Raw genomic sequence first — 20,421 nt, forward strand, 5'->3', positions numbered from 1 at the left:
TGCATGGGGTTGTTGTGGCCAAAGTGCAGGACCCGGCACTTGTCCTTGTTGAACCTCATACAGTTGGCCTGGGCCCATCGATCCAGCCTGTCCAGGTCCCTCTGCAGAGCCTTCCTACCCTCGAGCAGATCAACACTCCCGCCCAGCTTGGTGTCATCTGCAAACTTACTGAGGGTGCACTCAATCCCCTCATCCAGATCATCAATAAAGATATTAAACAAGACCGGCCCCAGTACCGAGCCCTGGGGAACACCGCTCGTGACCGGCCGCCAATAGCCTGCACAGGTGACTGCTCTTTATGTCTTCCTGACCCTACACCCTGGTTAACTGCCTTGGGGAGAGGAACTTCTTAGTTGGTAACAGTGAGAGCTTCTAAAAGGAGAACGGGCAGCCACTCTGCCTGGGGTTGCAGTCTGAGGGTACAAACAAGGCAGTAGGCCACTGAGAGGGGAGGTCCTGTACTTTACTTGGGCTATACTGGCATCCACCTGACCCCTATAGAAGCTGGCTGAAATACATAAATGAGAAGAAATACATTGAATGACTGATTATGATTTGTATGGGATTTTACTGTTCTAGCTACTGAACCAGACCACTGCTGTGTCACGAGCGAGCGCTGATGTTGGCACAAGGGATGTAGGTGGGACCATACCTACTGAGGAGGTCAGCAGATGATCATTAGAGCAGCTTTTCAAGCTGTACTTAGTGGGAACTCTATACTAAAAGCCTAGATTCATCAGCATAAAGGTAACAGCCCGACAGAAAGATCAGGAATTGCAGAGAGATGGACATACTTGACCAATTGACTGTTGTTTATTTCTTAATTGTTTAAGGAAAGGAAAGGAGTGCTCTGCTCTGTGGGAGATCTTGGTTTTTTTCTTTTATTCCTCTAGTATTGCCCATCTCAAACAAGCTGTGTTATCTTGCTGATTCCTTGTTTGTTTGCTTCTTGTTGCTTTTTGAATAGGGAAAAAGTCTTTTCCTCCTCCATAGATGTGTCTTTACCTTGTTTCCACTCTGGTCAGTGGGTACTCTAACAACAGAAAGATGATTTGAAAACAAATCTGTGGGTTTTCTACCTGCAGGAAATGCAGACTTAACACTAAATTCTGATCAGAGGGTAAATTAACTATCAGTCATTTTTTAAAAATGGAGAAAATAGCAGGGGAAGTCTCATTTATAAGGAGGATGTGTAGAGCAGTCTTGGCATCACAAAAGGCCCAGAAGCAGCTATAAAAAAAAATTTTGCTTGTGTTCTGTCAAACATTTCTCATGCAAAATAAGTAACGTATAGCAAGACCTGTCTTGATGGTTATGATATTTTTTTATATATATATACATACAAGCACACGCACAAATATATAGGTGTATATGAGGTGACCTTTCTTACTTTTTGCTTTTATTTATTTATAGCTTGTTTTCTTATCCCCTTTGAAATAGTTCCATGAGAAGCAGATCGTGGTGATATCATTGGGATTTTGTTGGGTTCAGGGATGAGTTTCCATCTGGGTTTCCTGATGTTCAGTAGGGGGGTGTAATCATGGTACTGCTTTTGCTCTCAGTGGCTACTTACAGGGTGTCTCTCTCTCTCCTCTGTGTGGCTGCCTGTTTGTAAAAGAATATTTCTAGGCAGTCCATAATTCTGGAACCCTCAGGTCCTCTATCAAATTTGAAATTGGCCACTAGGCTTAAGTTCTTTGAGACAGAGAGATGCCACAAAGAACAAAATAGCATAAGCCCTGTTGCCTTAGGAAACCTTTCCTCCTTGGAAGAATGCACATTTTTTTATGTTCTTCGTGTAAATGGATTCCTTCTCTAAAGTGCTGATTGCTATGAATTTCAATCTCTTTTGGACAAATAATCAATGTTTTTCAGACTTCAGTGATGCTTCATGTCAAACTGTGGTTTCCTCAGTGCACATCCCACCACAGACAAGGTGTGCAAGGGAGCTCTTCTCATACGCTCAAGAGGAGTTAAGACTTCAGCCTAGCAGACTGCCACCAATCCGGATTCTCTATCTGTTGTCAAAGGAAAAAAAGCAAAAGGCTACACCCTATCCATGAGTTCTATTATGTTACAGGCAATGTATGGAGGGACTGTACCTCCTGCCTCTTAAAGGAGCTTTGCAAAGCACCAGCAGAACTGTTTCAAATTTGGATGCCTCTGTACTTCTTCCCCAGTGTGTGGATTTTGCATTACTTCAAGAAGCTAAGGGACAGCTTGCTAAAAGCCCGAGAAAAATTCTGTCTGCTCTGATCTTTTCTGCCCCAAGTTTCACTGGCCCCTCTGAGGAAAGGACAGACATGCTCAAGTGAGGGGGGATTGAGATTTAAGAAGTCTAGTCTCTTTCAGAGCTGACTTGTTAGTAAAGCTGTAAGCAGCAGCATGGAATTTTGAGTCTCTCTAACAAGGATTTTCCTGTTAGTAACTTAGGAGCAATCACTTTTCAAATGATTATCATCTCTGTACCGTTACCCATGGTCTCATTCATCCATTTATAATTATATGGTGATGGTATTTTTTGGTTTTAAGACAAATTCTCCTACAGTCTTCTTGTTCTCCCCTACATTATTAGGGCCATTCAAAAGACTTGCTGATACTTTTGGAAAAATGATCCATGTCTACTGGTCACTTGTCTAGGGCCAAAAGCTTAAAAATGTCTCTGATACAGGTCATAAGTAAGAGGAAATTTTATGGAAACAGGAAATGTGGATGTTGGAAACTGTAAAATAAGGCTTGATTTAGATACAATTTTATTTAAATACTCCATATTCAGTAGCACCTGAGGAAATGTAGCTTGTGGGATTTTGAAAGCTTTCAAACTGGCAGTGGTAAGAACAAAAATGAATTCCCCAGAGTGGTAGTACTCTGCAAAATGCAATGCTAATGCTACTGTTACGAGACTATAGCAGCAGCAGATTAGGTCTCCATTTATTTATATCAACTACTGTAATTTCCTTGGGGAGAGGGAAAATGAGAAGAGTTACAGTGGAACAAGTGGGGAGCGCTAGTCCGAAGTAATTCTGCCAGATTCCTGATGATAGTTCATTTTAAGCATTTTATGCGTACTTGAAGCTCAGACGGAATTTGTGTTTTCTCCAGCAGTAGACTCTAACCACGCCTGAGAGTTTTCTTCCTTCTAAGGCAAACTTCTGAATCAGCAGCTTGTAGTCATCTGGAAGCCTTTTCCTGTCATTGTTGCTAACAGCTAGACATAGAAGCTGATTCTTCCCTTCTAAAAAACTCCAATATTAATTATTAGCAACTGTTTTTCTGTCTAATCTCATGTTCATGTGAATATTGTGAATGTTGATTTCCGAAGTCCTGGTCAGATACAGCAGCAAAAATGCAGACAATGAAACAGGTGGTTTTAATATTGGTCTCTCCCCCCAGACATCTGAGCATCTGAGCTCCTCGCACAGTGTCTGGTCTGATTCAGAATTCAGCACTGCACTGGTCTTGAGGTTATGTTCTGCTTGGAGTTTGTCTTTGGTGGGGGGGAGTGCACACTGTCTTAGCCATTTATTTGTCCCTGTGAATGCGTGTGGTTTTGCCTCTCACTGGCTAGCCTCTGTGATTTGATTATCTGGGCTTTTGTTCTTAAAGTGAGTGAGTAGAAGGTACTCTGCTAGGAATTACATTTTGCACATCCCCTCAGGACCAAAAATCCTCGGCCGCAATTAAAGTGGAGTCTAAGCATATGCAGCATGACGTTCTTTCATCTACTCCACCCCAACGCCGCCTTTTTCTTTCTGTTCCTTCCTTTCAAAAAGTCTACTCCATTCCCCCAGGATTTCAGCCTTATTAACTAGGGCTTGGTGCACTTCATAGCAATTATTTCTTTGAATTTCTTTGAATTTTCTAGTCATATGGACTGACTTGCATTTTCTCAATCCTTATTCTCCAACTTTCAACTAGTGTGGAAAACTGTTGGCTTATTGTTATACTAATAATGAATACATCAAAGAAACATTTTCACAGGTGATCATGTAAATGTCCTAGTAATGTCAGTCCAGCTGTGCTCCCCAGAGGCCTTGGGTTCCCATTGTCTTGTGCAGAGTGTACTGACTGGAATTGAGTTTCTTTTTCAAATGTCATGGAAAAGGCGTGTTTCTGGCTTTATCAGCTTGGGTGTCTGCTCTTGAAGCTTCAGCTGGCACATCTTTCTTGCAATAGCTGCAGTCATGAAGTTGTGCTTCTGGCAGTCTCTTGGTCTTTGTCTGAAAAGCCATGTTCTACTTCTCAGACCCCTATCACCTGGTCTTACAGAAAAGGATAAAAGGAATGCATTTGGGGATTCAATTCTATATTGTGAGAACAGCAGGAAAACATGTATCCTACAGAGGTATCCTAACAGGGAAAGAGTGGAAAACAATGCTGGCTGCTACCGTGGCGGCAGTGGAATGGCAGAGATACCAAATAGTTGGATATTTTGTGGAATATGATCTATTTCTGATAATTATTGGCAGAGCTAACTATCGAATTAAATTTATATAAAAAGTCCGCAACTTGCAGCCCATCGCTTACAACATCAAACTTGTGTAGATGACTTTATCAATTAATGCTTTTGGCACTTACTGATGGCTGTCTCAGTTGCAAGATTAAACCTGTAAGCACTTCTTCAGAACAGCTCAGATCCTGAGCTGAGCTTTGTTCTGTGACTAGACATAAATTGCAACACAGATGCTTTATTTGTTCCTACTTATTTTCCCTTGATTCACTCCAGAATACTTCGGCCAAGTGTATTTGATTGGTGCAAATGTCATTAGGCTAGAAAATGGTAATGAAGTGAAGGACTTCATGGTGCTTTTAAGTAGGTAGGAACTATCTCAATTGGAGATAGTTGGATTGAATATCTCTGCCATTGGAGATATTCAAAAGCCGTCTGGACATGGTCCTGGGCAGTCGACTCTAGGTGACCCTGCTTGAGCAGGGTGGTTGGACCTGATGACCTCTGGAGGTCCCTTCCAGCCTCAGCCATTCTACGATTCTGTGAACTACTTTAAGATACTTGGACAATTTCTTTCTTTAAATTCCCCAAATGTGACCACCTGAATTTATGCAAGTCCATGTGCTGAACTGCAGCTTATGCCTCTGTCTGTGTGGCCTAAGTTTGTCTTCCCATTGGAGTTTTCATGAAGCTGTGGTGTGTCATGGAGTGTAAAGGTTTCAGATGGGCATTTTCCTGACACTGCCCAACTCTCCCCCCTTCCCGTTCCCCAACCCAAAATCAACCCCAATCCACCAAGACAATTTTTTCCCTTTTTACTTTGGTAATCTTTGAAAAATTGGATCAGAAGAGAGCTCTGGAGGTCATCTGACTTAAGCTGCTTAGAGCATCTTCAAAGTCAGATAAAATTGCTCAGGGAATTGTCCAGGTAAATTTTGCATTTGGCAGGGTGGAGATTCCACTGCCTTTCTGGGGCCAAGTTGCAGTGTTTGTTACACTCCTCCTGAACATGCTGTTTCTTTGTGCTCAGCTGGAATTTCCCTTGCTGTGACTTGTGACTGTTGCTTCCTGAGCATCTACTGCATGCCTCTGAGAAGAGTCTGTCTTCAGCTGCTCTATATTCCTTCAGACAGTGGGAGACTGTTGAGGTCCACTCTGTCCCTTCACTTTCTCTTCTGGCTAAATAAGGCCAGTTCCCTTAGCTTTTCCTCGCAGGTCACATGCCTTCAGCCCCAGCAGCCCTCCTCCACTCTCTGTCCGATTCATTAGTGTCACTCTTGTTTCGGGGGACCCAAACTGGACACAATACTCCAGGTGTGGCCTCAAAAGTGCCAGGTAAAGGGAATAATCACTTGTCTTGACCTCCTGGTTACACTCCTGATAGTGCAATCAAATTGCCATTAGTCCAGATCACTGCAAGGGGACTCTAAATTTTGCTGTGTCCAAAGCAAGACAGAGTATACTCGGATCAGTGGTCTCTGCAGGTAGTATGTTCTTGTTTGGTGGGCAATGATATGCCAGATTTCCTAGAGAATTGGCCATTGAGTCTTACAGGATACAGTGTGTTCCTCTGCAAATCAGTTTGGAAGCTGATTTGAAGAGTCTCACAGGCACTTCGTTCCTTGCACGTACGTAATGTGTTTTTTCTGTATTGTGTACCTGGTGCAGGATATCTGAAATCTGTCACTTTGGGGCCTGTCATTGTTGGTAGGTTTGTTTGATTTATGATGTAAAGTGCTAAATGACTCTTATATTGAGGAGTTGTTAGAGCTTGTTTGGTTTTAAAAAAAACCCATGGCATTATGGTCATAAATTCAAGATACTGAGCTTTCTAGCTGTTTTAGAAGTCTCCGTTTTTCTCCACATGTCCTGGGCAAACCAGTTGCTGCTTCAACCACACAATTTGATAATAAGTACTAACAACTGACAACACCTTTATAACTTTAAACAAGACTTATTTTTTCATGTAGCATTTCTTGTGTAACGAAACACACTAGAGGTGCTTTCTTTCTGATTCCTGGGAGGTTGCCTGTATGAGCCCTGATCTGTGTAGTCTTGGCACAGTGGCTCAGCCTGTTGTGGGCTAACATTTATGAGCAGTCAAATGAAAGAAAAGCACATGTTCCTGGCACCGTCAGGTCAGTTTGGCAGAGGTAAGCTGCCTAAGTGCTTGAACATGTCGGCTTGTAGAAATAACTTTCTGGCTTGGAAAGGATGGGTCTATGAGTGATGCAGAACTAGTGTGCACAAGTTTGTAAAGGAACTTTTGTTTGATCAGTTCTTCTTATCTGTCAGAAAATGAGCAGAATTGCATTCATAAGTGCTTACTCACATCCTACGTCCTTAAAAATAAGAGAAAAAAGAATGGTTGGATTGTGACAGTAGGAAACTAGAGAAGGGATTTTAGTGGTTGGTTATTACATTTTTGTGGCTGGAACATCCAAACACTGCATGAACGTAATTAGCATTGCAAACAGAATATGTGCAAATTTATAGCAGTTTTCTCCATGTTAGTGTATATTTTTTGTTTATTTGCTTCTCAGTACTGTGTTATTCCAGGACTTGTCTCCTCACTGCTTGGTGTTACTTTGCCTGATGAGTTTATGTATCCCTGGAGACTGAAAGACACAAACCAGTTATATTTGAGCCAAACAAAACAGACTTTGTCTCCTATCAAAGGTTAGAAAAGGGACAAACTTGCTCCATTTCTTTCTTTTTCTCCCTTCCCTCTACCCTAATAATAATAAAATGAAAAACCCAACTTCTTGACTGTATTGATTAAGCAGAAGCCTCAAGTCAGTTGAGGGCTAGAGATTTGCACTGTCTACATGAGTATAACTGGAATTGGAATCTGCCCTTGGTTCCACTACATGTCATCTCATCTCTAATTCTGGAGAGAAATAAATGACACGGAGTACAGTTTATTGGAGAAGAGATATTTGGAACAAGGCACAGTTTGCGGCCTCTTGTAACTGAGAGGCGTAAGCTTTTTACCATGTCAAATGTCACCTGTCATTCCAGTGCATGTTTGTAGTATATTGAGCTACTTCAAATTGCATATTGCCTAAACTTCTGTACAATAAAGAGGTTGCTTATCATTCATGCACTGTTGAAAAAGGGCAGCCTTCCATCTCTTCAGAGTAACTATAACCAGGAAAAAAATGAACAGTATGATAAATGTATTTTTTTTAAACTGCTTGAGACTTGCTGACAGTGAATGTTTAGCTTTGGTTTTGTTCTGTGTTCAAGATTATCCTCAGTGACTGACTTTTGATGGTCTTAGTAGACTGATGAGCCAGACGTGCTTGTGAGTAATAGACATGCTAGCTCTCTTCTTAGGTATGTGTTTGATGGAGTTTTCCTTGGTAGTTCAGGAGTTGAGAAAAAAGGATGAAAGACTTTGACGTTGAAAAAAGACAAGAGTTGCGGGCTGCAAGATGTGAGAGTTTGATCTAGACACGATTGTATTAAAGCCAACCAAAATCCGTAGCCTTATTTAGCAAAGAAAACATACACTTTGGGCAGTAGGCATTAGATACATGAAGCATGCTTTTGAATTTTTGTCTTTTTATATGCATGCAACATTTTTGTGCTCGTACCTCATCCCCATTTAAGGGTAAGTTCATCAGCGAGGTGCAAAGAATGATACAAATTATCTTTTTTCTCATTTTTAGTTTGGAGAAACTAGATCGACAATAAAATGACATAATTCGGGTGATACTTTGTGGTAAACTGCTTTTATTTTTATTCCTAACAGTATATCCTTTCGGGCTCTGATGACTTCAATTTGTATATGTGGAGGATTCCTCCAGATCCAGAAGCAGGTAAGTTTTGTTGTTTTGGAATCTGTGGGGGGGAGGTGTCTGACAAATACCTGTTTGTTTTTTTGAAAAATTGCTGTTCTCACTCAGCCTCTGAATCTAGAGTAATTCTGATGAAAGCTGGATGAGGAGAGTTTACAAATGCCTAATCCAGTCTCTGGATAACAATGGCCGATGCCATTTGAATCTTTTATCGTACTGATTTTCTTTTTATTTCTCTTCTCATTTAATGATCATTTAAATCTTCTAGATGAGCTGATGAAGAGAAAGAGCTGTGGCTAGAGCAGGGTGTGTCCTTCCTCCCTCTTGTCTACCAACTCTGCTGCTTCTAAGCTGATCTGAGTTCACTGAAGAACTTAGGATCTGTTACTAAGAAATTTAATCTCATAATGAAGCTTGCAGCATAAAATGGTGCTGGGTTCACAGGCTGCTCCTTACAGCTCCAGTGCATTGGCCTCTCTTCCCCTCTTTCTTTCCTCTTACACCAAAACCCTCCCACTGATTTCTAATGCAGAGCAGTTATGCTCTTACTTTCTGGGTGGAGGAGCACTATCAGCTGGTGGAAACAACCACTTTTGACTCACTTCTGACCCTTTCCCATGCTGGCGTAGACATGCTAAGCAAATAGCACTAGCTCAACTCTGTGTGAAAGTATAGGAGAGGGGCGTTAAGAGTAAAGAAAAGCAGCAACGTGTGTGGGATGTAACAGTAGTGTTGTAGATGCCACAGTTGGTCAGTGCCTAATTTGATATCGTCTAGTATTGTGTAGGGTTTGGCAACACGACACTCTGAGCCGTAAGTCAACATATCTCCTGTTGAAACAAATCACTGTGCTCTTTTAGAAGGGTGTTGAATCTTGATTGAAAGACTCAAGACTTTAGGAAATGTACTACCATTTCTATTTTTAATGGCTCTGACAGTTTAAACTGTACATTTTAGTGGTATTAAGTAAAACTGAGTGCTATCCTGTGGTCTCAGGTGCTTTAGCAATAGTGAGAGCAAATTACAAGCTGCGTTAGAGGTAAAATGAAAATATTTTGTTTCATTTTCAAAGGCTGTTAATCACAGCTGTGCAATCCACAGCTGAGAGGATGACTAGCCTCTAAAAGGTTTGGTTAACGGCAGGGTTTTGAGGAAAATGCCATTCTAATTGTGGATTGCTTATTTAACCAACATTTGATGCTGCAGTCCAGAAGTCCTGAAGATGGTCCTGCTAAATATACCAGTACCTTGGCCTTCTATCTTTGTGTAGGGTTTATAGAGACTTCTCCCTGGTTTCTTCTTAATTTGTATGATTTCCTTTTACATTTGACACTGTTTTAGTACTACTTATGGAATTTCCTCTTAGTTAAAACGAAGGTTACATACATTTAAATTAGTTATTGATCTGTAAGTTTTTATGTGTGGACTGTAGAATTACATTTTATGCATGTTACTATATTTGTCCTGACTCCATTTGTAAATTCTGGATTTGGGGTTTTGTGTTTATCTGGCTGTGATGCTCTTGAAAACTTTTCCCAGGCAGCTGCAGATGACAAACTTTTTATCTGGGACCTTTGCACAAAGAGCGATAGCTAGAATTACCACAAAACAATGTCATAGGTGTTTTGGTCAGCTTTCTTGTTTCTGGTTCTTGTAACTTGAGGAAGGATGTCAGTAAACTTGCAACATTTCAGTTACAAAATTAATTACTTAATGTCAGTTGCCCTCAGTGGTTGCTTAATGGGATCAGAAGATCCTGCAGTAGGAACGGGTATGTCTTTAGTCTCTTGTAACTTGGGCAGTTCTCTTACTGAAACATTTTAGCAAAACTCGTGAGGTTTGTTTTGTTAGACCTAAAGGTTCAGTTTCTGTGGCAAATAACTCACTGGCCATCCAAATCACCTGTGATAGGCTTATTGAAGCTCTTCTTTTCTTCATTCAGCTCTTCTTGAAGGGTTCTGCCTGTTTTGAAGGTGGTGAAACATCCTTTCTTAAATCTCATCCTGTGGTTTGAATAATTGTTCAGCTAGAGAGGTTGCTCTGCTTCCTTCTTGGAGAAAGTGTCTTGCTGTAGGGATGTGGAGACCTTGGAAAGCTTCTGCTTCAATGCAAAACTCCTTGTTCTCATGTTCTAGCTTAAAATAGGAGTGTCTTTGGGTCTGCGATCTGAGGGGGTGGAATGTGGTCTTTCATTTAAAATATTGTACAAACTAGACAGGATGATGTAATGTCCTGTACTGTTGGTTGGTATTTTAAATAAAAATATCTCTCTAACCGATTTCTACCTTCCGGTTGAATTCAGACATTGTGTTGCTATAAATATTTATGATACAACTCCCTTAAATTATATCAGCTATTTGTAAATAGCAACTTTTTTGCAAGCGTAAATGTTTTTACAGAGCTGCATCCCTAACAACAACTCTGAAATAGATTATTTTGCTTAAGTACAGGTGCAGCAAGTACTAGCTATCTAATGGTTAGCAACATTACTACACAAAAGATGAAGAAAAGTGGGAAGGAACACACCAGTCAGACAATTGCAAATGTATTTCAAGTTGGAGGAATGTGGTTACCTGTGTTGGTATTTTGCCAGGAAAATGGAATAAATTCTGCTGTTTTTTTGCAAATAATCATAATTATAGGTGTCCTCCCAGTAGGTTGCATTGAGTCATTCCCCCTCAGCTGGAAACTCTGCCAGTAGTTTTGTTCGGTCCAGTTATTAGACAGGATTTACTTTGGGGCAGGAGATCTGTGAAAAAAGGTATTCCCTAAATTGCTTGGGAAGCTATTCTGTTGAAGAGTTTTATTGGCTGTCTCCCTCCACAATCTTAGATTATTCTGAATAGGCCAGGATTTCCTATGCAGAAGGTTGGTTGCTTTTTTACCACCTTTTGTCCTTTCTTGAAGATGGAATAGTTTGCTCATTTTCCCACTTTCTTCTCCATCCAAGTACTACCCAGCTTTCCACTGTGCTTCAGAAGTAATTGCTGATTGTTTGGTGAATTTGTTAGCCAATTTCCTCTTTATATGTCCCAGTTTTCTTCAGAGGCAGAGTTTCTAGCAAAATTAATACATTAGCCTGGCAGAAGAAAAGCAGTCCTGAGTTGCCACAGCTTTTACTTGACTCCAAGGCAAGCTAGAAGTGAGAAGAGACATCGGCCCTACATGACCTGCCCAGCAAGACTGTTAACATATAAGCACTTCAGGCAGTATTTAAATCTAACTCCTATAAACACGGTCCCTTAGCTGGTAAAGAATCCCTGTTCAAGACAGAACCTGACATGTCTTGTGGGGTAATAGAGGGCTTAGTAGACCAAATGTTTTGCAAAATGGAATTTACATTCCTCACCCACTACTCTGAATCATCTTTGCAACTCAGAGCTTGTCTCTTGCTTTTGAAATATTGCTCAAAGATGCTATGTGAGGGATATGACATTTATTTGTGATTGAGAAGACAGTTGGGGAACCTTCAGTTTACGTGAGCAGGCTGTCACCAGACTTCTGAAAAACTTCACTAAATCAGAACAGCAAACTGCATTTCAAAACCTCTTTTTAATTCTGTCTTTGACTGTAACTGCTAGCAAGAAAGGGCCTGTCATTGTGGTCCAGTTACTAAACTAATTGCACCAGTCTTCAGCAGAACTGATGCAATTTTTCTTCCCTTTTTTTCTCCTTGTTGGTCATTGTAAATGCAGACACCTCTTTAGGCTTGAAGAATTCAGCAACAGATCTTTTCACAACATTTGAACAGGGTTATCTCATTGGAGACAGCTTGTGGTTTAAGTTCTCAAAGTTCCAGGCTGATAAGTGAAGATGAATAATAGATGATTAAGTGTTTCTTAATGTCTTCAGCTATTTCTGAGATTTTTATATATGTGCAGACATGCATATATACATACCAGTTGCATTGGGGCAGGGGGAAGTCATCTAGCCCAATGGGGAGCATGCTCTGGAAGGTTTGTATTTTTAAAAAAGTTGATTTTTCTGAGGCGTGGTCTTGGGATCTAAACTGTTTTACTTTTAGGACTGTAGTTTGTCTCTTCCTTCAGGTCGGTGTTGACCATAGTGTGCTATGGAACAGTTGTTCGATTATCACAGCAAGTAAGTGGTGGGGCAGTATAGAAGAGGTTCTTGTATTCAGTGAAATTTAGTCTGGTTTCCGTGTCATGTGGATTGTAATACCAAAAACCTGTGGAAGTGTCCTGGCTACATGGCATCTATCAGAAAACAAGGCAGTGTTGGGTGCTTTGTAGTGCTGTAGCCAAGTGGAGGAAGATTCAGCATCCATGAGTGTTTCTCTCACCGGCCTTAGCATGTTTAATATCTAATTTAGCACTAGAAAGCTGAAGATAATACTGAGCACTGGCAGAGGCTGGAGAAGCCTTAGTCCCCAGCAACTAGCCATCTGATTGTATCAAAGCTCCTTTCTCTTTATTGTATTGAATGTGTTTGCAGCTACTAGTACAAAATAAATGCACAGGCAAGCAGTTTTCACACCTCCATTTTAAAAAAAACAGCTATCAGTTTTGTGATAATTTCACTTATTTTATTCCCTTCATGTTCAGAAAGCATAGTTGGTGGTGGTAATTTGCATGGTTCCAATAACATTGTAAAAACCATTGCGACCTATGCAGTTAAACACACTGAAAGCGCAATCTCTCTCAGAGCAGGAGAGGGGACAGGGTGGAAAGGGTATGCGAAAGTTTATTTCTATAGTAATTTTGTCTTAGCTTTCATGTTGTTGTTCAGCTGTACTGGTGATAACAATAGTGGGAGGGTTGGTATAGATAAGGTGTAGATAGATATGGCAGATATTTAGCAGCAACAAAAGAAGGGAGAAAATATACATCCAAAAATAGCCACTACCACTACAGCTTTCTGCATATTCTTTAGATGTTTAAATGTGCATTTTTTCTTTGGCTTTTGGAACCTCTGCAGAGGTACAAGACCACCACGGGGCTGGTTCTAGGCATAGGCTAGGCAAAATGGGTGATTGACTGGAAGAGCAGGTTGCCTGAGGCAGGTGCTGACGCCAGCCCACTGCTCCCTGTGCTTACGCTAAAGCTCTGCAAGGCCACGCTGATCCTTTCACCTGGCCTGGGAGGTGGAGGGTGGGTTCGAAGGTGACAAAGGAAGCAGTCTGCAGATGGAGTTAGAGCTGCTTTCTTAGGGGGAGACACTCCCTTTCTCTTTCTCTTGTAGTAGCAGAAGTACTAAGCCAGAGTCCCCTGGTGCCTCCTCCAGACTCTCTCCTCTTACCATGCCAGGAGGAGAAAGGATCTTGGCCAGCCCTTGCTCTTCTCACCCCATTTTTCATGTGACCAAAGTCAGTTTTGCCTGTGCTGCTGAGAAACCTTGAAGTTGCTCTGGCTACTGCCAGAGCTGGAATCGATTCCTGATCCCAGTAGAAGGGATGCTGCAGGACCCTGTGCTCTCAGGGCAAGAGTGCTTTTGTTTAAATCTAGCTTCTCTACAGACGTGTCTCTGAGAAGCAAAGCCATCTGCTGGCATGCATTGTATGAAACAAATACAGGTGTGTGAGTGACCAGAGAGAGGCTTTCTAAGGAGTCTAAATATAATCTGCTGCACTGAAGGCAGAGGCCCTGTATGCTATGCATATTTGCTTGTATTGTGCTGTGCATTTGCTTTCCAAACTATGGTATCTCTCTTCCGTTAGCGCATCATGACCTCATAGGATTCAAATGCAGGGCAGTGGCCTACGGTCTAAATGTGTCCCGGATTATTATTAATGAAAACTAAATTAATTTTAAACGAGCTTTCTACTGTAGTGCCAAGTACTACAGTGGAATGGTATGCTGTGGCACACTGGCAGCAGCTGCAAATATCTGGTTCTTCTCAGGAGTTTTCAGCACTTTGAGTAATTCACGAGGCTTGTATGAAGTTATGCTTTAGTCTGTGGAATGTCTTTCTACCTTATATGAACAACCAGTGGGACTTCTTTTTCAGTATCCTAGATAGAAAGGACTTCTTCTTAATGAGGTCATTTAATTCCTCTGTTACAGAGCCAGTGGAGGATTGTTCCTTATCCCAGCAAGTTCTGTGGCGCTTTGACAGTTTTTTAAATGTTTGGAACAATGCAGCTTCCCTTAGTTTAGAGACTGTTCTACATTCTTACAGGATTTCTGCACTAGGGCACTTTTCCTAATAATCTATCACTTCCCTTTTTTCCTTACCCTTCAAATAATTCATTCTTCTGTGGTTTGTTTTTTTTTTTTGTAAACACTGCTACGTGTTGTGGAACTTGTGCATGGGAAGTCAGATTGCTGTCCAAATATCTCACTCTCTTTCATTATGATTTACTAGTGTTCTTTAAAATGTGTTGGTATGTAGCATCCAGCCTGTTCTCAATATATGAAATGTCAACTCATTTGCATAAATAGTTACAAAACTGCATAATTAACAAGGGTTTCATTAGCATAATATTTAAAACATAAACTAATAAAGCAAACCAAGAAGTAATCACTTTGGCAACTTAGACATCTACTACTTCAAAGAATTGTATTATTCCTTCCTTCTGTCTGTATCAGAGCCTGTAGATATGCCTTGTGTTGCCATGGTATTCTTGTCAAATGTGTGTAGAGGAAATCTGTATTAAAATGTGCACTTCAGATTTAGCCTTTTATAAGTTATTTCTTCCAGCTGGTCAGATATCATAGTAGGATATTATTTAAATAATTGTTTAAGACTTTGTATTGCTCCTCTTTGGAGCACTTATTTGCAGGGTGTAGAGGAAGAGGGATTTTCTTGACATTTCACTTTGTGTATCAAATAAAAGCAGACCAAAAAAACATCGACCAGCCAGCTAGAACACTAAAACACTACTCAGAACTGTCTTTAAGCATAGCAATTTTTGGAAAGTATTGCAAAACCAGCTAGTATATCTCCATCCCCTCCCTCCAGTCATTAGAGGTTAGAAAGTTAGAAACCTTCTAAAATCGGCATAATCAGCCTCCGAAGACTTTAAGACTTTTTTTTTCATATTATTAATAACATATATGTAAGCTAATGGCTTCTGTATAAACACTGCTTGTACACGTGGTAACTATCTAAGAACATAAAAGCTGCCATGCTAAACCAGTTGCAGGACCTGTGCATGCCACTAAATTCAAAAGCAAACGAACAACCCCCCCATCCCCTAAAAAAACCCCCAAACCTCAAAGGCAAAATTTGAGTTTTGTTGGAATAGCAGAGGTCAATTCTGGTGAAACAATACAAATAAAAATACTAGTTCAAGTGAAGACAGCAAAAAGAAATAGAAATTATTACATGCAAAAAAGGAAGATGGCCTCAGGAATTTGAGCAGTTTATGGCCAACCTCCACTTAATGTACAGATGCACTTTTTTTTTTGCCAGTAGACATGAGCAAACTTAACTCACACTGTGAGATGGCTAGAAGCTGTATGGCTGCAGCTAAGCCTCTGCTGAGAGACCAGGGGGATTCCAGACAAGTCTGGACACAAGCAAACGTCTGCCATGCAGATACTCATGTAATATGATACCAACTTTGCTGGGCTACTATAAAGCAAAGGGACCACTGTCAGGACAAGGATGTAGAAGACGGCTCTGCATTAAACACTTAGAGACATCGCTTAAGTGCATAGGAGGTGATAGACTAAAATTGCATCAGGCAAGGGGTTGTCCGAAAATGACGTTCTGGGGCAGTCTATTATATTTGACACAAAGATTATCAGAGTATTGCTGGAGTCAATACTTTTTGGTTTAAATGATTAAAACCTCTCATACAACTGGAAAAAGCTGACTGCTAAGCTTTGTGATTGCAGTAATCTGCTCCTAGGGGACTTTTCCTGTAATTGGGCAGTTAGTTGTTTTAAGGGGCTCTGTAGGGAAGTTCACATTCACTCTAAGAGGAGTGAAGTATGTTCTAGTACTATGCTTCCTCTGGTTTTACTATTAACAGCTTAAAAGGAATTTAAGGAACAAAATTAAAGCAGAAAGCTTTGGAGTTCCTGCATAGAACCATAGAATGGTTTGGGTGGGAAGGGACCTTAAAGATCATCTAGTTCCAACCCCCCTGCCAAGGGCAGGGACATCTTCCGCTAGACCAGGTTGCTCAAAGCCCCATCCAGCCTGGCCTTGAACACTTCCAGGGATGGGGCATCCACACCTTCTCTGGGCAACCTGTTCCAGTGCCTCACCACCCTCATTGTAAAAAATGTCTTCCTTATATGCAGTCTAAATCTACGCTCTTTCAGCTTAAAACTGTTGCCCATTCTCCTGTCACAGCCTTAGTAAAAAGTCTCTGTCTTTCCTGTAAGCTCCCTTTATTGAAAGTCTGCAATAAGGTCTCCCCAGGGCCCGCTCTTGTCCAGGCTGAACAACCCCAACTCTCTCCGCTTTTCCTCATAGGAGAGGTGTTCCATTCCTCTGATCATTTTTGTGGCCCTCCTGTGGATTCACTCTAGCATGTCCATGTCTTTCTTGTGCTGGGGACCCCAGAGCTGGATGCAGTACTCCAGGTGGGGTCTCATGAGAGTGGAGTAGAGGGGGAGAATCACCTCCCTCGACCTGCTAGCCATGCTGTTTTTTATGCAGCCCAGGATATGATTGGCTTTCTGGGCTTCAGACACTGTCTGAATTTGACTACAGCCTAGGGAGAGCTGTGTTCTAGACATGGCATGCTGTGCACTTGTCATCCAGTGCTCTTAGTGTGTTGATAAACATTTTAAATTTAATGCCAGAACACAGTTCTGGCATTAAATAACTGTTATCACTGTTTTACTAGGAAAATAATAATGGGTTAACTCACACTGCTGACAGTCCCACAAGAGGCCAATGACTGACTTGGAAATGCAGCCCAAGATATTGGTGCCCTAAATTTGTATTTCATCTCCATTATAATTTTTTCTTTGCTCATTGTCTCTCTAACTTCTGACTCTTTTGTAAGTGTTTTGTAGGGCATATTTCTTGTTTTGTACTGAATTCAGGCAGCTTAGAGTCCATGGATAGTTAAAACTTGTAATAGTCATTACTTACAGACTTGGAAACATTTCCTAAGCAAATTGTCTCTTCATTTCTGAGGTTCTCTTTCCTGGAACATTTGTCTGCTAGGTCAAGATAAATGCGTTGAGAACTGGACTTGATGTAACCATCTACCGTTGGCTTGATAGATGCAATTGGATTGACAACTGTGATTTGGCTGGAAGGAATGTTATGGGAGTAGGGCAACTTGCCATCAGCCATAAATGTGGTCATGAATGTCTAGCAGGGTGAGCAGAATGAGGAATCTCATAAAATGGAAAAGAAAATCAAAAGAGCCCAATTTGGCATTCAATGAACTTGCTCTCCAATCAGTTACTTCTCAGTCAACTTCGCTTACACTGGTGAAACCTTGCTGCAATGGCTAAAGGCAGAACTTATCTCTGAACCTTTACAGAAAATACAAGTGTGCCCAAATAAAGGAACTGTTCCAGGGAGCTCAGTCTCAGTGCAGTTTCAGTGAATATATGTGGAAGTTAACTGGAGTGATAGTCTCCCTTTCAAGTTTTTTTAATTTTAAATGAGCCTTCATTTTATACATAAAGTCTCTAAAATGGCTGTGCTTTTTAGTCCTTAGAGTTACTCACCATCTCTTTTCCCTTCTTCAGGCAAGTTATCTTTCTATCCCAAATTGCCATGAGACTGCCGTTTGGTCTGCAAAATTTGATTTGTGCAAACAGAACACTTTCCAGAAGTAGTAAAAAGATCTGTCTGCGGATTTTTAGGGTTGGATGACTCCTCATTTCTGAATCTTTATCATGGTTTGTACACCATGTACACATCAGTCTGGTCTTCAGAGTGTAGTTATAATGAGTGGAAGGGATGGAATACTTTTTCTAAGAGGAGAGGGGCTGAACACAAGCTCACTAGCTGCAGTTCTTTATCATTTATGTAACCTAACAAGTGGAAGGTGATACGGGAATGCCTTTTTTTTTTCCTCCTTCTTCTTCTTCTTCTTTTTTTTTTTTTTTGACCCATCTATCTTGCTACTCTTCAGTGTTAATGCCAGTTTTTCTTTAGGAAATATGTATTGCAAGAGAGCTCTGACTCTGTTTTAGAAGACAAGTTGTTCAACACTGGGCTTAGGGCTCAAACCAGAAGCTATTTCAGCTGAAAGAGCTCCTGTTGCGGACAAAGGAGGATAGCAAACATCTTCAGCAAGAAGAACATAAAGTTTACTTGTTTAGTGTTAAGACGACTATAAGTAGCACAGAAGCTAATGAAATTATTTTAACTTTCTGTAAGGTGTGCTCAGGTGTGCTTATGACCTTTGAGTTGTAAGTAGCAAGATTGTTTTCCTCTGAAGTGGTTTTCAGTTATTACTTCCCCTCTTTTAAAAGTTTTGGTTTCTTTCACTGAAGATGTTAATCATAGCATGTTGATTGATACTTGTTTATTCAGATACACAGGTGTACTTTCTAACAAATGTATTGTTTTAATTGTGCGAATCTATGAATATAAAAAATTACTGTGTGACAGTTTCTTGCTTTGGTGTATAGACCTAATAAGAGTCAATGACCAAGCAGAAAAGTTGTCTGACTTCTGGTTTGAGTTTTACCATTAGCACAAAAGCACTTCAGCTAATTCCCTGCCTTGTGACAAAGAATGATATAACCCACTGGTCAGATGTGTTATTTCAGGTCCTTCTTCAAGCTTGATTCACAGAAATACAAGTTACTATAGATCCCGGCCTAGGGAAGGCTATCCTAAGTCCAGCTGTAATGTAGTAACTCAGGCCTTGAAGATTGCCTCCTTTTGATTCCTACCCATCAGACTAGAGTCAACTGTGACAGTAATGAATTGCCGATTTAAAAAATAAATTAAAAAATAAAGAGTATAGCTATTTAAAAAGTCAACCTCTTTATTTGTCTCTGCTTCAAATTTACAAACTGTGAGTAGTGTCATGCCTTAGGCACTATGGTTTCACTGGTGATTTCATTAAGTGTGTATGTTGTTCTTATTCACATACTTGTCATATTAGGTCAAAAACCTTCATTGTTTAGATAGTTGAACTAAAGTAGTTTCTAAGTCCTAATTTGCAGGAAGGATGCTTTTCATCAAACTTGCTGCTTTTCATAGGGGCATTGCTCATAAAATCAGAATTCTGCAGCCAACGCAGGCCTTAAAATACTGCAAAATAAAGCCGAAGCACATGTCAAATATAATACAACGTTAAATGATTATGAATGAAAGCAATATGAAGATTTACTTATTCATTTCAGTGTGTGCTTGTTTTTCCCCCAGGTGGCATTGGCAGGGTCGTCAATGGTGCTTTTATGGTATTGAAAGGTCATCGGTCAATTGTAAACCAAGTCCGGTTTAATCCTTACACTTACATGATCTGTTCTTCTGGCGTTGAAAAGATTATAAAGGTAAGATTAATTATCAGAAAATGTGTTCTTTCAATATTTCAGGAAGAAATGCTTTGTTTTGCTCAGCATCGTTCTTTTCCACACCCATTCTGTCTTCTCATCTTATTCTTTCGTAAAGTGGTATGTCTTATCTGCTGGCTAAACTGATGCAAATTTTTAATGGGGCATTTCAACTTTAAACTCCGTTTCAATTTTAAAGGTTTTAGAGGTAAGGGATAAGATCAGAATTTCCTGGATTTGTACCTTGAAAAAGGAGGTTTTTTCCACTATCGTTCTGTACGTAACTGAAGTATAATGCAAGCGGTCTTTCTCAGGAGAGTTTGGTCACAGCTGTAACGTGATCTCCTAAGACTTATGATACTTTGAGCTAAAATTTAATAAAAATCTCTCCAAAGAGTATTGTTGAGCCTTAGCCTAGCCTGACCTAGCTGAATTTGGCCCAAATACTGCCTCAGGAGCCCTTCTATAATTTTTGTACGCACTTCTGCATTGAATCAATTCAACATACCTTTCTGTGGCTTCCAGAGGAAACAGGACTCTTAATAGCTTCCACAATATGTCTTTTCTGAATCCTCTAACAATGTACAGTATTTTTAGAGAGTTTGTGCTTTTTTATGTGGAATGTAAAGTGGTAACAAACTTTGTTAGGTTCTGAAACTTTCTTTCCTTAAGGAAAGACAGCCAATATTGTGGGAGCAAGGCAGAAACCTTTTTTGTCAGTTCTAATAGCAAAGGTTGAGGGTGGGGAGGTGGATGATTATGCTACACTAATGCATTT

The 20,421-nt window shown here is 40.5% G+C and overlaps 1 protein-coding gene across 1 annotated transcript in view; it reads left to right on the forward strand.

Annotated features, from left to right (window-relative positions):
• Positions 1-20,421, forward strand: part of DCAF5 (DDB1 and CUL4 associated factor 5) — a 73,706-nt gene that overhangs the window by 45,372 nt on the left and 7,913 nt on the right. Inside the window, exons 7-8 of the mRNA XM_009279288.1 lie at positions 8,208-8,274; positions 19,516-19,643. Of these exons, the coding sequence (XP_009277563.1) occupies positions 8,208-8,274; positions 19,516-19,643 (195 nt within the window). The remainder of the gene's footprint in view (positions 1-8,207; positions 8,275-19,515; positions 19,644-20,421) is intronic.

This window comes from Aptenodytes forsteri, unplaced genomic scaffold, assembly GCF_000699145.1.
Source record: "Aptenodytes forsteri isolate BGI_AS27 unplaced genomic scaffold, ASM69914v1 Scaffold3, whole genome shotgun sequence".
Classification (NCBI taxonomy): domain Eukaryota; kingdom Metazoa; phylum Chordata; class Aves; order Sphenisciformes; family Spheniscidae; genus Aptenodytes; species Aptenodytes forsteri.